This window comes from Cajanus cajan, chromosome 8, assembly GCF_000230855.2.
Source record: "Cajanus cajan strain Asha chromosome 8, NIPB_CcT2T_4, whole genome shotgun sequence".
NCBI classification, from domain to species: domain Eukaryota; kingdom Viridiplantae; phylum Streptophyta; class Magnoliopsida; order Fabales; family Fabaceae; genus Cajanus; species Cajanus cajan.
This window is the reverse complement of record NC_138524.1, coordinates 26,365,534-26,378,772: the sequence shown is the minus strand read 5'-3', so window position 1 is coordinate 26,378,772 and position 13,239 is coordinate 26,365,534. Positions and strand designations below refer to the sequence as shown.

Below are 13,239 nucleotides of genomic sequence, written 5' to 3'. Positions count from 1 at the left end.
GTAATCGATTACAATGGTTATAAATTTCAAAATAATTGAAACGTTGTATCTTAATATTCAAATTTTGAAGTTCTCTCTCCTAGTAATCAATTACAAGGGCTGATAATCGATTACCAGCACATATTGTTGCATTGTTTCAAAAACTTTTACGTAGACAACTTCACATCAATAACTTCTTTCACAAATCTCTTTAAAAAATTGATTTGAACTATTCTTTAAAGCTTTTGTTAAGTCTTTTGAATTTTTTTTACTTACTTTCAAAAGATTAAAAAACTTGCTTAAATTTAAAGAGATTAAACTGAGGTTTTTGAAAACTTATTTTTAAGGCCAAACATACTTGTAATTCTAAAAGATTTTTTTTACATTTTTAGCAAAGTTGACAAGACTTATCTATGTAACACTTGAGATCTTGTTCTTGCATAAACTTGCTTTAGCTCAACCTTGAATATTCTTCAATGCTTTAAAATCACTTTGGCATCATCAAAAGTTTTGTGCATAAAACCTTCCATAGAGAATATGAACTTGTAGGCATGAAGCAAGAGGGAAATATTTCTAAAGCAAATGGAAAATATTTTTTTTTTCTAAAAATGCTTCACTCATTCAATAAATCATTTGATTAATCTTGATAGTAAATTGATAAGGAAGAGTTGAATCTAAAAAGGATAAAATTCTTAGATAGAACATGGCAAGCTAAGGTGATTGCAATTAAGGAATCAAAAGACTTTACTATAGTTTCATTAGCTAACCTCTTTTGCAAGTTAAGGGAGCATGAGAAAAACCTTCACACCTTTAAAGAAAATAACAAAATAGATAAGAAGCATTAGGGAGTCCCATTGAAAGCCTCATCCTTCGAAAAAGGAAAGGAGATAACTAAAGATTCAAGTTTTGATGACTCAAACATGGAGCATTTCGACCTTGTAGTGAGAAAGTTCAACAAATTTTTAAGGAGAAAAAAAATAAGCAAGCACTAAACTTCAACTAAAATAGATTCAAGAAGGAAAAAGGAAATGTTATTCCATTCACTTGTTTTGAATGCGAAACGTAAGGGCACATTAAGACCAATTTTCAATTTATTTCAAGATGTAACAAGAGAATAGAAAAGCCAAAAATCTATTCAAAGAAAGAAAGGCCTACATGGCTTGGGAAGACAATGACATGAGTTCATTTAGTGACTCAAAAGAGTAGGAAGAAGCTAACTTGTGCCTAATGGCTGAAATGGATCAACAAATTAAAATAAGTGATTCAGATCTTGATACCTCTTTTGACTATGAATAGTTACAAGAGGCCTTCATCCAAGTGCAGAAAAAGGCACAAAGGGTTGGAGTCCTCAAACCAAGATGAAAAGCAATTGACTTTGTATGAGGATATCTTGATAAAAATGGTACAAGAGCTAGAAGATTTAAAATTGGAATTTGATGCTCTTGAATAATTTATAAAAATAGTAAATGCTCTTGTACCACTCCTTCCTTACTAATAATAACTAATTGTGAAACTTGCCTAGTGTTGAAGAAAGAAAATTCTAATTTGAAAGCCACACTAGCACGATTCACAAGTGGTAGAGCAAACTTAAAGATGTTGGGTAAGTAAAAGAATGTACCTTTGATAAAGCTAAACTTGGTTTTAACTCCTGCTAAAAATGTGTTTTATGAAAATACCATTAGCTTTGTGAAAGCATCCTTTAAATCCTCTATTACAAGTTTTTAATAATGTAAGAAAGGTCCTACCACTTCTACTTGCTATACTAGAAAGCATGATGTTCCTAGGAGAAGGTATATTTAGGTTGCTAAAAGCTAAGGGCTGGGTACTAACACAAAATGACTCAACACTTGGGTAGCAAAATTTATCTTTTAATGTTTTATAGGAATGCTTGAGATCCAAAAGTTTCATGTGGCATTTGGATAATAGTTGAAAAAGAAATATGACTGAAGACCCATCTAAATTTTAAAGCCTTAAGATGAAATATGAAGGCTATGTAACATATGGGGACAACAACAAAACAAAGATACTTGATTATGGTAACATTGGTAACATCTCTTCCACACTCATTGAAAATATTCTACTTGTTGAAGGACTTAAACATAGCTTGTTAAGCATAAGACAACTTAGTGATAAAGGATATAAAATAGTGTTTGATAAAAATTGTTGTATGATTTATGATAGCTTAACTAGTGAAATTAAATTCATAGGTAAAAGAATTGACAACATATACTTGCTTGACTTGGAATTTTCATTTTAACAAAGACACACAAAATGATTGATGTCTAAAGAAGATAACACTTGGTTGTAGCATAGAAAGGCTACACACATGTGCATGGATCATCTAAGTAAACTTGTGAGAAAAAGGCTTGCTAATTAGACTTCCTAAGCTCAAGTTCTATAAAGATAGACTATGTGGTACTTTCCAAAATGGTAAGCAAGTATAAGCTACTTTTAAAAGCAAAAATATAATATCAACTACAAGGCCTTTACAATTGATACACATGAATATATTTGGACTTCCAAGAACCATGAACATATGCGGAAATTACTATGGTCTTGTATTGGTTAACGACTTCTCTAGATTCTCTTGGTTTTAGTTCTTGGCCATACAAAGTGATGCTTACATTGCATTTAAGAAATTTGTCAAAGTTGTTCAAAATGAGAAAAAAAAACACTAAAATTGCATCCATAAGGAGTGATCATGGAGGAGAATTCTAAAATGATCAATTCCGAAAATTGTCAAAAATATGACAAACCATAATTTTTTTGCTCTTAGAACCCCTCAACGAAATGGTTTTGTGGTGAGGAAAAATAAGTCATTAGAGGAATTGGCTAGAACTATGTTAAATGAAAATAATTTGCCAAAATATTTTTGGGCCAATGCCATTAATATGACATGCCTTGTATTGAATAAAGTGTTTATTAGGCCAATTTTGAAAAAGACACATTATGAACTTTACAATGGTAGAAATTCTAACACCTTATTTCAAGGTTTTTAGATGAGAGTGTTTTGTGTTAAACAATGGAAAGAACAACTTGGGAAATTAGACTCAAAAGCAAATGAAGCAATCTTTCTAATAAGAGAACTCTAGTGTAGAAGAATTTGCCAGTGTAGCCTTTGATGAATCAAATTCTCAAAATGAAAAGAGTGTAGTTGTAGATGATATGAGTGAGTTACATAGTGATGTGTATATAAATGGTGATCTAAGAATGAACATAAGGTGTAGCGCCTAGATGAAAACCATAACTAAAAAAGGTGAAAATTTTCCTAAAGAATGGAAAACTACTCGAGACTTATCCATTGATAACATCATAGGAGAAATTGGTAAAGAGGTAGCTACTAGATATTCCATTAGAAGCATTTATAGTATAATGACTTTTGTGTCACAAATAGAACCCAAAAACATTGAGAAAGCATTATTAGATAAACATTGGCATTTGGCCATGCAAGATGAACTAACTCAGTTCAAGAGAAATAAGGTTCAGGATCTAGTCCATATGCCAAGTGATCATCAAATAAATGGTACAAAATAGCTTTTTAGAAACAAGATAAATAATTCCAAAGTCATCATAAGAAACAAGACAAGATTGGTTGCAAAAGGGTACAACCAAGAAAAATGTATTGACTATGATGAAACTTTTGCCCCCATAGCTAAAATAAAGTCTATTAGGTTTTTGTTCGCATATACATGCACTATGGACTTTGAGCTTTATGAAATGGATGTTAAAAGTGCAATCTCAAATGGTTTTATTCAAGAAAAGGTCTATGTCACCAACCTTTTGGGTTTTATTGACTTTAACTTCCATAGCCATGTCTTTAAATTAGAAAAGGCACTACATGGACTAAAGCAAGATCCTAGATCTTTGTATAAGAGATTAAGTAAATTCTTGATAATAAATATGAATGAGGTAAAGTAGATAACACGTTATTTGTGAAAAGGTTGGAAATGATACTAAGATATTTTAAATTTATGTGGATGATATAATGTTTTGTGCTACTAACCCCTCTTTGTGTCAACATTTCGCTAAGACTATTAGGGGTGAGTTTGAAATGTCTATGATGAGGAAGCTAAAATATTTCTTGGGTCTACAAATAAAGCAACTGAAAAATGGAACTTTCATAAGCCAATCGAATTATTGTAATAAGCTCTTCAAGAAGTTTGTCATGAAAATTGCAAAGAAGTTGTCACATCAATCCCTACGTCATGCTATTTTGACTTAGATGAAAAGGTACAACTATAGAAGTATCAAAATACAGTGGTATTATTGGTTTTCTCTTATACGCTACATTTAGTAAACCAAATATTATGTATAATGTATGTCTTGTGGTAGACTTCAAGCTAGTCCTAAATATTCATATACGAGTGTTGTAAAAAGAATTCTAAAATTTCTAAGGTGTACCAGAGATGTAAGCTAGTGGTTTTCTAATGGTGTGTCTCTTGGCTTGATAGTTTACTCAGATTTTGATTATATTGGATGTAAATTATATAGGAAAAATACTAGTAGCACATGTCATCTCTTATGTAGTGCATTAATTTCATGGCATAGTAAAAAATAAGCTTGCATAGATTTAAGCACAATTGAGGAAAAATACATAGCTATAGGTAGTTTTTGTGTTCAACTGCTATGAATGAAACAATCATTGATGGATTATGGATTGCAGTTAGACCATATTCCCTTAAGAAGTGATAATACAAGTGTCCTCAATTTAATTAAGAATCCTATTTTTCTTTTAGAACAAAGCATGTAGAGATAAGACATTATTTTCTTAGAGACCATGCACAAGAGGGAGATTGCATAGTTAAGTTCATAGACACAACTAAACAATTAGTTGATAACTTCACAAAGAAATGAGTTGGGAATCCTTAGTGAATCTGCCATAAATTAATCAAATTAATCTATGTTGATTGAGTAAAAAAACTTGTATGTTGTAAATTATATGAATAATTAAGTTCTTTGAGTTGTGTATATGTTAGAAGGATTGAAAATGCATTTCATATGTTTGATTTTCAAAAATGTGAATTGGTTGTTGTTTCAATCAATTGTTTTACACTTTAGTCAAATATGTTTTATCAGAATTGTAAGGGTTTCCATTTTAATCAATTATTTTTCAAAACAATCGATTAAATAACTAGAAAAATGTATGGTTATAAAATAATCAATTATTTAAGGAAATAATTTATTATTTCGTGAATCAATGGAAATCTATTTGTTGGAATAATCGATTTTTTTGCACAAATAATTGATTATTTGCACGTCTTTTAGTATCCTTCGACTTTAAATGATTGGTAGGTGTACCAACCCCTAATCACCTAAGTCCCTCATGTAAAACAACACATCCACTCTACCCAATGACAGCTTTTTTCTCATAAATCCTCAAAACCCTCTTTTACTTGATAAATGCACACTCTGAACACATTCTCACACTTTTACTCACAAATCAAACTGTAACCTCAAAACCTTTTACCTATTCTTCATCTTCTCCATCTATTACATACATCTCATATATGGCATCCTCTTCCAAACATCCAAGGAAGTTAAAAGTGAGAGGGAGCAAGAAACTTATACCATTAAGAGGCAAATTTTGGTGAAAAGGTGGTTCTTGGAGGAAGAAACCCATAAGAAATTCTTCGAATGATATGTTAGGAGGAGGATCATTCCACTAAAGACCTTGAATATTGACTAGTTCACACAACAAGAATCCAGTTTCTCAAAATTTCTAAAAACACAAGGTCTTAAGACCTTCTTGAAACTCAAAGGGTCATATTACCCTAATCTAGTCAGACTCTTTAATTGTTTAGCTTTGAGTAATCAAGAAGTTGTTACTACTGCAGTGAAATGGGTTCTTGTTAAGCTTGACGGACCAACATTATTGAAAACTCATGGTCTTAAAAGGGATGGAACAATTAAACTTCATGTTGGAGATATTGATGGGTTTTGTGACTTAACCACCTTTAGGGATGGTCAAAGAATCCATGAGACAAAAACCTATTGTAAATTTCCTTTATAATTGATTGGATGCTCAAACCTAGATTGCATAATCATGCTCAAATGTCCAAAGATGATCTAGTTATCATGTATATTATTAAAAATATAATATAAATAAACCAGGTATTTGTTGTGAATGATTATTTTTGGAAGTCTAGGAGAAATGATGATGGTTATCCTTATGCCTTAGTGTTATCTAAGATGTTTGAAATTGTTGGAGTTGATCTGTTGGATGAAAAAATGTTCACCTCTATACTTCTAAAGAGATTGGTATGACATCTCTAAACCACATGGAATTAAAAAGGAAAGAAAACATGTGAATTTTCAATGGAGATGTTTCTCAAACTTCTAATTCTATGGTTTATGAGGATGGAGTTGTTAGTGAATAGGTAGAGGAAGAGTAATAGAAGGAGCAAGGATAAGAGAAAAATAAGCCAAAGCTGAAGCCATTATCTACGTTTGAGCAAGTTATCATCAACAAGATGGACACAATCATGTAGAAAATAAGGAGGCATGAAACCAAATTTCAAGGGTATTTGACTACTTTGATGATATGCAACATGAAGTGGACAAGATCAAGCTTCACTTGGGAATTGAATGATGGAAAATTCTATGAAGAAGATAGTTGATATCTCCATAGTTTTTTCCTAACCACCTCCAAGATTTATCCATGGCTCCAAATGTCAAATAACTCAAGAAAATATAGAGAGAAAGTAGGGTGTCAAGTGCACCACTTCCAAGTGGAAGATAAGCAAGAAGTGAGGAACTTACCACAAGGAGAAATTACTTGATAAAAGTTCTTAAGGAGAAAATTTTCCAAAGAGAGACCAAGATTTTAAATAGAGAATTTGGAAACTTAATTCTCATTAAAATTCTTAAAGAGACAAAAATAGGGGATCAATACATGTATATATAAACACTAGTGCAAAAATTGGATTTAAAATCAGAGTTTTAAGATGGTAACCGATCTTAAAAGTGACGCAGTGACAATTTTGTAAATAACATGAATACTTTTAAGATCGGTTAAAATTTAATCGATCTTAAAAGTACTTTTAAGATCGGTTATTTTATGAGCGATCTTAAAAGCGTTACTTTTAAAATCGGTTATTTAAGAACCGATTTTAAAAGTGCTACTTTTAAAATCAGTTATTTTAGAACCGATTTTGTATGTAGTATACAAAATCGGTTCTTAAATAACAGATTTTAAAAGTATCGTCAGAAATCTTTTATATTCCCTTCCATTCTCATTTTCTTTAATCTTTCCCTCTATTCCTTTTTTTAATCTCTGACGCTCTCATTTTCTAAAGTCTCCAATAAGGTAAATTTTGTTGTCATTTTTGTTTTTATTTTCGTCTTTTCATGTTCTTCTTGTGTCTCTTTCCGTTTTTTCATGCTTTTATCGTCTCTATTTTCATTGTAGGTTCAGTTTGGATATATTTCAAACCTGGAACGACCCGTTCTACAAGGAGAACGGGTCGTGCTCCAAGGAGAACGGGCCGTTCTGCAAGGAGAACGCCCTGTACTAAAAGTTAACTTTTAGGCCTTTTGAACAGACTGAAACGGCCTGTTCCAGTTTAATTTTTTTCCACAACCACACTTTTAAGATCGGTTATAAAACAACCGATTTTAAAAGTTAACTTTTAAAATCGGTTGTTTAACCGATTTTAAAAGTATAACTTTTAAAATCAACTCTTTCAAAATCGGTTATGGAAACCGATTTTAAAAGTTAAAAATAACCAATTTTAAAAGTCTTTTTTTCACTAGTGAAAGTTTGGTAGCTTGTGGTGCAAGTGAAGCTAACCAAGGTTAGGTTAACTTACACTTAAGCCAACTAGTTTTAGCTTAATTTTGAAATTTAAATTTGAATTTTCCTCCTAAAATGTCAACATCCTATATCTAAAGAAGAAAATAATAGCTCGCCACATGGAAAAGTGAAAAATGTGTGATGGTAGTGCATTAGAAGAAAAGATGGTGTAGAAGCATGCATGTCAAAACGATGACTAGTGTATAGAACATGTGACTTGGTAAGTTTTTTTAAACTATGGAGAGAGTAAGAAACAAGAAATGGATGTCCACTTCATTGGAGAAATATCTTCACTCTCTCATGGTCCAAACAATCCCAATAAACATATATCCAAATACTAGTTGCATCCTCCCTAAAATGATAAATACACCCATAAAAAAATTACAAGGAAATAAATTCCTACACTGTTTGACCCAAAAATAAAAATTCAACATTAAGAGTATATTTATAAAGAAAAGTATATACAAGATAAAATAGACAACTAAAAGTGACCTAAAATTCAATATGAGTTTGGACCTTCTTCTTTCAAGCCTATCCTACTTCTCTTAACTCTTTTTGGATTGATCCCCTAGGCATGATTCCATCATCTTCTTCCCTTTTAAAAGGATTTGTCCTACAATCTTGAGCACTTATTCTTCGTTAACATTTATGAAGGAAAACATTTTACAAGTATTAGTAATAACGTTTTATTGAAAAACAAAGGGCTTTATCCTATGTATCCTTCATATGTGAGAAACAGGTCTATCATTTAGGATTTTTAATTTCTTGGGATCCTCTTGAACTATTTTTGTCTTATTTAAACTCAAACTGTATTTTTCTATTTTCTTTAAAAAAGGTTTTTCACTAACATCTAAAAGGACTTGCCTTAGGTGTCCTTTGTGATCACCTAGGATCCTCATAACTAAATTATTTGCAAGTAAATTTCCTTTCTTTCCCAAAGAAATAAGGACATAACATCACTATAATTAAGAATCATCTCTCATATTTAAAGGAGATCTACCAATATATGGCGTATCCTTGAAAGCCAAAGGTTGCCAAACGAACCTTTCTCTCTTCAGTCACTTGGTGGTAAATGAGGAGTTGTTCTACCTTCATTTTCCAGTCTAAGTAAGCCTTTACATCATATTTCCCAAGAAAATAAAGGATATCCACCTTGGATTCCCTTCTATAGTCTTTCTTTCATGGGTTTATACTTCTTAGGCTCACTATGATAGCAGTCACTCATGTTACGGCTATCACTTTATTTGATTTTGCTTTTACAAGAACTACTAGAGGAATTATTACCATGCTTGTTTCTATATTTTTCTTTCAAGAGCTTTTTTTTTTTTTTTTTTTAATTTTTAAGCTCAAGCTCTATACATTCTTCTATTTATTTTTTCTCTCTTTTGTATTTCTCTTTCTAGCCTTTCCTCCTCTCTCCATAGTTTTAGTGCCTTTAGTTCAACCATAATTTTTTATTTAGAGGGGAACTAGAGTCACTACCTGATGGAAATCTAATCTCCAAGGATCCCTTTGGAAGAGGTAAGACCAACACGGGTGAAGGTTGATCTAAGGAGACTCACACTTGAAGACCATTGGGCCTTTAATTAGGTCCATGGTTAAGAGGTGCTTATTAGACCTATGCTCTTCATGAGCATTGAGTATGATACCTCTTTTTAGTCCCTTAGTTTCCATTGTATATACCTTGTAAGATACTTTTATATAGTAGTTACTTCTATAGGTTTATTTTGCCTTCCTATTTGTGAGACACTTTCTTTCTTTTATTATAGGTTATCCTTTAGGATTTTAGGGTATGTTACTTGGAGAATTTTTCTCCATTTGACCTTGTATAAAGGGTCATTCATTTTCATATTTTTAGTAGTAGAAGTGGGTTGACAAATAACAAGGTGTGTAGGTGGAACTAGTAATTGGGCCAGAATTGGGCTTAGGACAAATTTTACATATTGGGCTTTTTTTTCTCCATATTTTCCAAGGAATTGATTTAACTAGGTCTCACCATCATTTGGTGAACCTAACTAAACCAATTCGAAGTTTTTGGATTGGATTAAATATGGAAATCCAAGCCTTGGCCGCCTAGCCTAGTTCCCTTGACCAAATTTTGGCTTGTCTTGCACACTTGGGAAGCTTGTGCTACAAGCTTATAACTTAGCTTGATTCCCAAGCTTCTAAGTTAGAAGATTGCTCCACAAGCCTCCTAAACCAACTAGGCCGGTCAAGCTAAGCTAACCATGGTTCTCTTGAACCATAGTTAACCTAGCTTGCACCACAAGTTTCCCTACTCTATATAAGCCTTTTTCTCACATTTGTAATCACTTTTGATCATATATTGAGTAAATTCCGAAATTTTTCATAAATTCTCTCTTCTAAAAGTCTCCAACCTCTTTGATATTCATCCAATTCTCTTATCCTCTCAAACAAGAGCGTGGTGAGGATTGAAATGGCTTATCTCTTCCAAGGAGTGGCGCCTCTTGAAGAGTGTTCTTCACCAAACCTTGGTGAAATCCAAAGCTTCTCCTCCATTGGAAGCTTTGGAAAAGCTTGAGAAGAATCAAGGAGCCAAAGGTCTAGGGAGAAACTTGAAGAGGAATCAACATCAATCCGGTTCCAAAGCAAGTTTCCATCATTTGGTATCAAGAGCTAGGTCTCCTTGGTAAATTCGTTCTTAGATTTCTTGTCTTGTTTGGTTCAGTCAAATCATGTAATAAAGTGTCAAAAACTGTTTTTAATTGTGTTTTCCTTTACTGTCTTGTGTTTGTGTGCCTTGAATTGTTCTTGTGTCACATTAATAAATCTATAGAACAACTCACCTTGTCTTGCTTGTTTTGATTCATGCACTACTTCTTGTGAATCAATCATTGTGTATGCCTTTAGGTATTATTTGTACGTGCTTTTTAATATTTTAGGATTGATTTTATCTTCCATTGGACTCCTAATAAATTCGGCAAAAGAAACTCCTAAAAAGAAACAAGAATACAAACATTTTTCATTTCCTAATCTCCTAGTTTTGTCTTAGAGTCATGTGTAGTTGCTTTTCTTGTCACTAAATCTCTTGTGTGCCATTTTTATTTTTGAATCTATATTCATTAACCTTTGTTTTGTGTGGTGTTATTTCTGGCTGGGCATATATGATTCTTAGATTTGTTCATTAAATGATTCCAATGCATGTTATTAGTCCTAACATGTTCTAGAGTCAATTTTTGTGAACCTCATTTGCTATTTGTTTCTTAGCAATCTAAGGCCAGAAATTCCTTGTGTCTTTTTTTGCTTATTTTGAAAAACAAAATGGAGTAAGAAGTGTGTTAAAAATAAAAATCAAAGGTGTACAAAAACAAGAACAAACTAGTACCAAAAACTAGTAACTATTGTGATTGATTTTTGACTTGTACACTTACACTTTTTACTCCAATTTTCTCCACCACTTGGAAACCTCTTTTATAATTGTTTGGCCTCTGTTTTTAAGTGCTCATATTCAGTATTAAAAAGAAAAAGAAAAGAAAGAGTCAAGCAGACAACAAAAAGAAAAGAAAACAAAAGAAAAAGTTGGAAAAGAAAAGTGAAAGACAAAGAACTATTAGGAGCACTTGGCCTTGAAAATTTTGTGTGATTTTTCTTGAGGTTAACTTGCTATCCAGTGGCTGGAAAACGATTTCTAAATACTCAAAATAATAGCACAATTTTTGTTTTGATTTTATAATCAACTCTAGAGACATTCCTAGGATTATTCCTTTGAGTGCTAGTGTTGAAATTAGCCTTTAATTGTTGCTTTGTGTCTTTCTTGGCTCTCTTTGAGTTTGTCACAATAAAATCCTACTTGAGTTTAGCATTTTCTAATTGTGCATTTTTAGTTTTGATTTTATTGGACTCCACATTCTCTTGATGGTTGTTAATTCTTGGTGAAGCTAATCCATTTTCAAGCCATTACACTTGGAAAGGAAGGGTAATTGAGACATATTGGATTCATCTCAAAGAGGCCACCACTTAAGGAAGATTGAGGTAATAAAATCCTTGAATGATACACATTCGAAAGGCTCACTTATTTGCTCATTTTGCAGCCAAGAATTTTTTTTGTTTAGATGGCAGATTTTGAGACAAATTCAGAGATAGAATTAGAGATGCATTTCTGGAAAACCAATTCTGGTTCCGGTTGAGACTGAATTTGTGACAAGAATTAGAGACATATTCTGAGAGCACTGTTCTGGCAAGGGAAAATTTCCCTTTAGAGATAGAAATTAGTGACGAAATTGCGTGAACAGTACCAGGGACTCCAAATCAGTCACAAAGTTGTATCCAAATTCGGTCACCAATCTTTTGGGTGAAAAATTTCAATTTCTTGAATTGTATTCCATTCATTTTCTTGTAAATCTATAACCTTATCCTTGGGTTAATTTTTAGCTTTCCTTTGTTTGATCAAACTCACATTTAGGAGTGGTTGTTTGAGAAATTCTTTTGCTTAAATCCCACCACTTCCTAAATAGTTATAAATAAAGATTTCAAAACCATTTAGCACTTGTGGAAGTGTCCCGCCAGAGGCTTCAAGTGTCATTTGGGCTTCCACTAGGATTCGACTAGTCTTATAGCTTTCATAGAATTGTTTAGTACTTGTGGAACTGGTCCAAGGGATTCTAAGTGTCACTTGGACTTCCACCCTAGGAAATTCGACTAGTATATGCTTTACTTTCTTTCTTTACTTGTTAATTCCAAAGTTCGTATAGAAGGATTCCTTGCCTACTAGGGGTTTCATGCACACACACATTATTACTTGACTTGCTTTGTGTGAAAAATTGATTTGTGAGACAAGTATAAGGGAGTTTAGTAATTTACACTTGAAAAAGGCTTGGTTATTAAGTGGCTCCTTGTAGCTCACCTCCCTTGATAGTGCAACTTGTATACTTAGACCTCCAAGTACTTAGTCTTGCCCAAAAAAGAGAAAACCTTTTGTGAAAACCTTTATCACTCAATTTACAAATTCTTTTGAAAATTTGTGAAAACCTTTTCCTTTGCAAAAATGAGTGATCATTCTCATGATAGTAATGTGTATGGTCATCATACTCCTAGTAGTCATAGGAGTACTAAAGATGAACTTAGGGAACTTAGGGATTACATTAGGAAAAAAGAAATAGAAAATGAAAAAAATAATGAAACCATTAGAGAGTTGCTTAATAAACTTGTAGTAAATGGTGAGGCTAGTAAGCCCAAAGTCCATGAGGACAATGGGCCTTCTAGGCCCGAAAGGCATGATGGTGAAGGGCCTTCTAAGCCTCCTAGAGGCAAATATGTTGAAGAACATTCACAGCCCAAAAGCCATCATTCACACACTCACTCATCTCCAAGTGAAGGGTTTTATTGTAGTCACCATGATGATGGCTACTATCAAAGACCCCCTAGGAAACATAGGCCTAGGCATGAATCAAGCTCTCTAAGAGAACCTAGAGTTGACCTTCATCCCTTTCATGGAAAGGATAATGTGG

The 13,239-nt window shown here is 32.7% G+C and overlaps 1 protein-coding gene across 1 annotated transcript in view; it reads left to right on the top strand.

The window, feature by feature from the left end:
- LOC109793511 (mitogen-activated protein kinase 18) overlaps positions 1-12,189 on the top strand; it is a 35,610-nt gene extending 23,421 nt beyond the window's left edge. The window contains exons 11-12 of the mRNA XM_029275174.2: positions 11,671-11,764; positions 11,845-12,189. Of these exons, the coding sequence (XP_029131007.2) occupies positions 11,671-11,753 (83 nt within the window). The 3' untranslated portion in view covers positions 11,754-11,764; positions 11,845-12,189. The remainder of the gene's footprint in view (positions 1-11,670; positions 11,765-11,844) is intronic.
- The last annotated feature ends 1,050 nt before the right edge of the window (positions 12,190-13,239 follow it).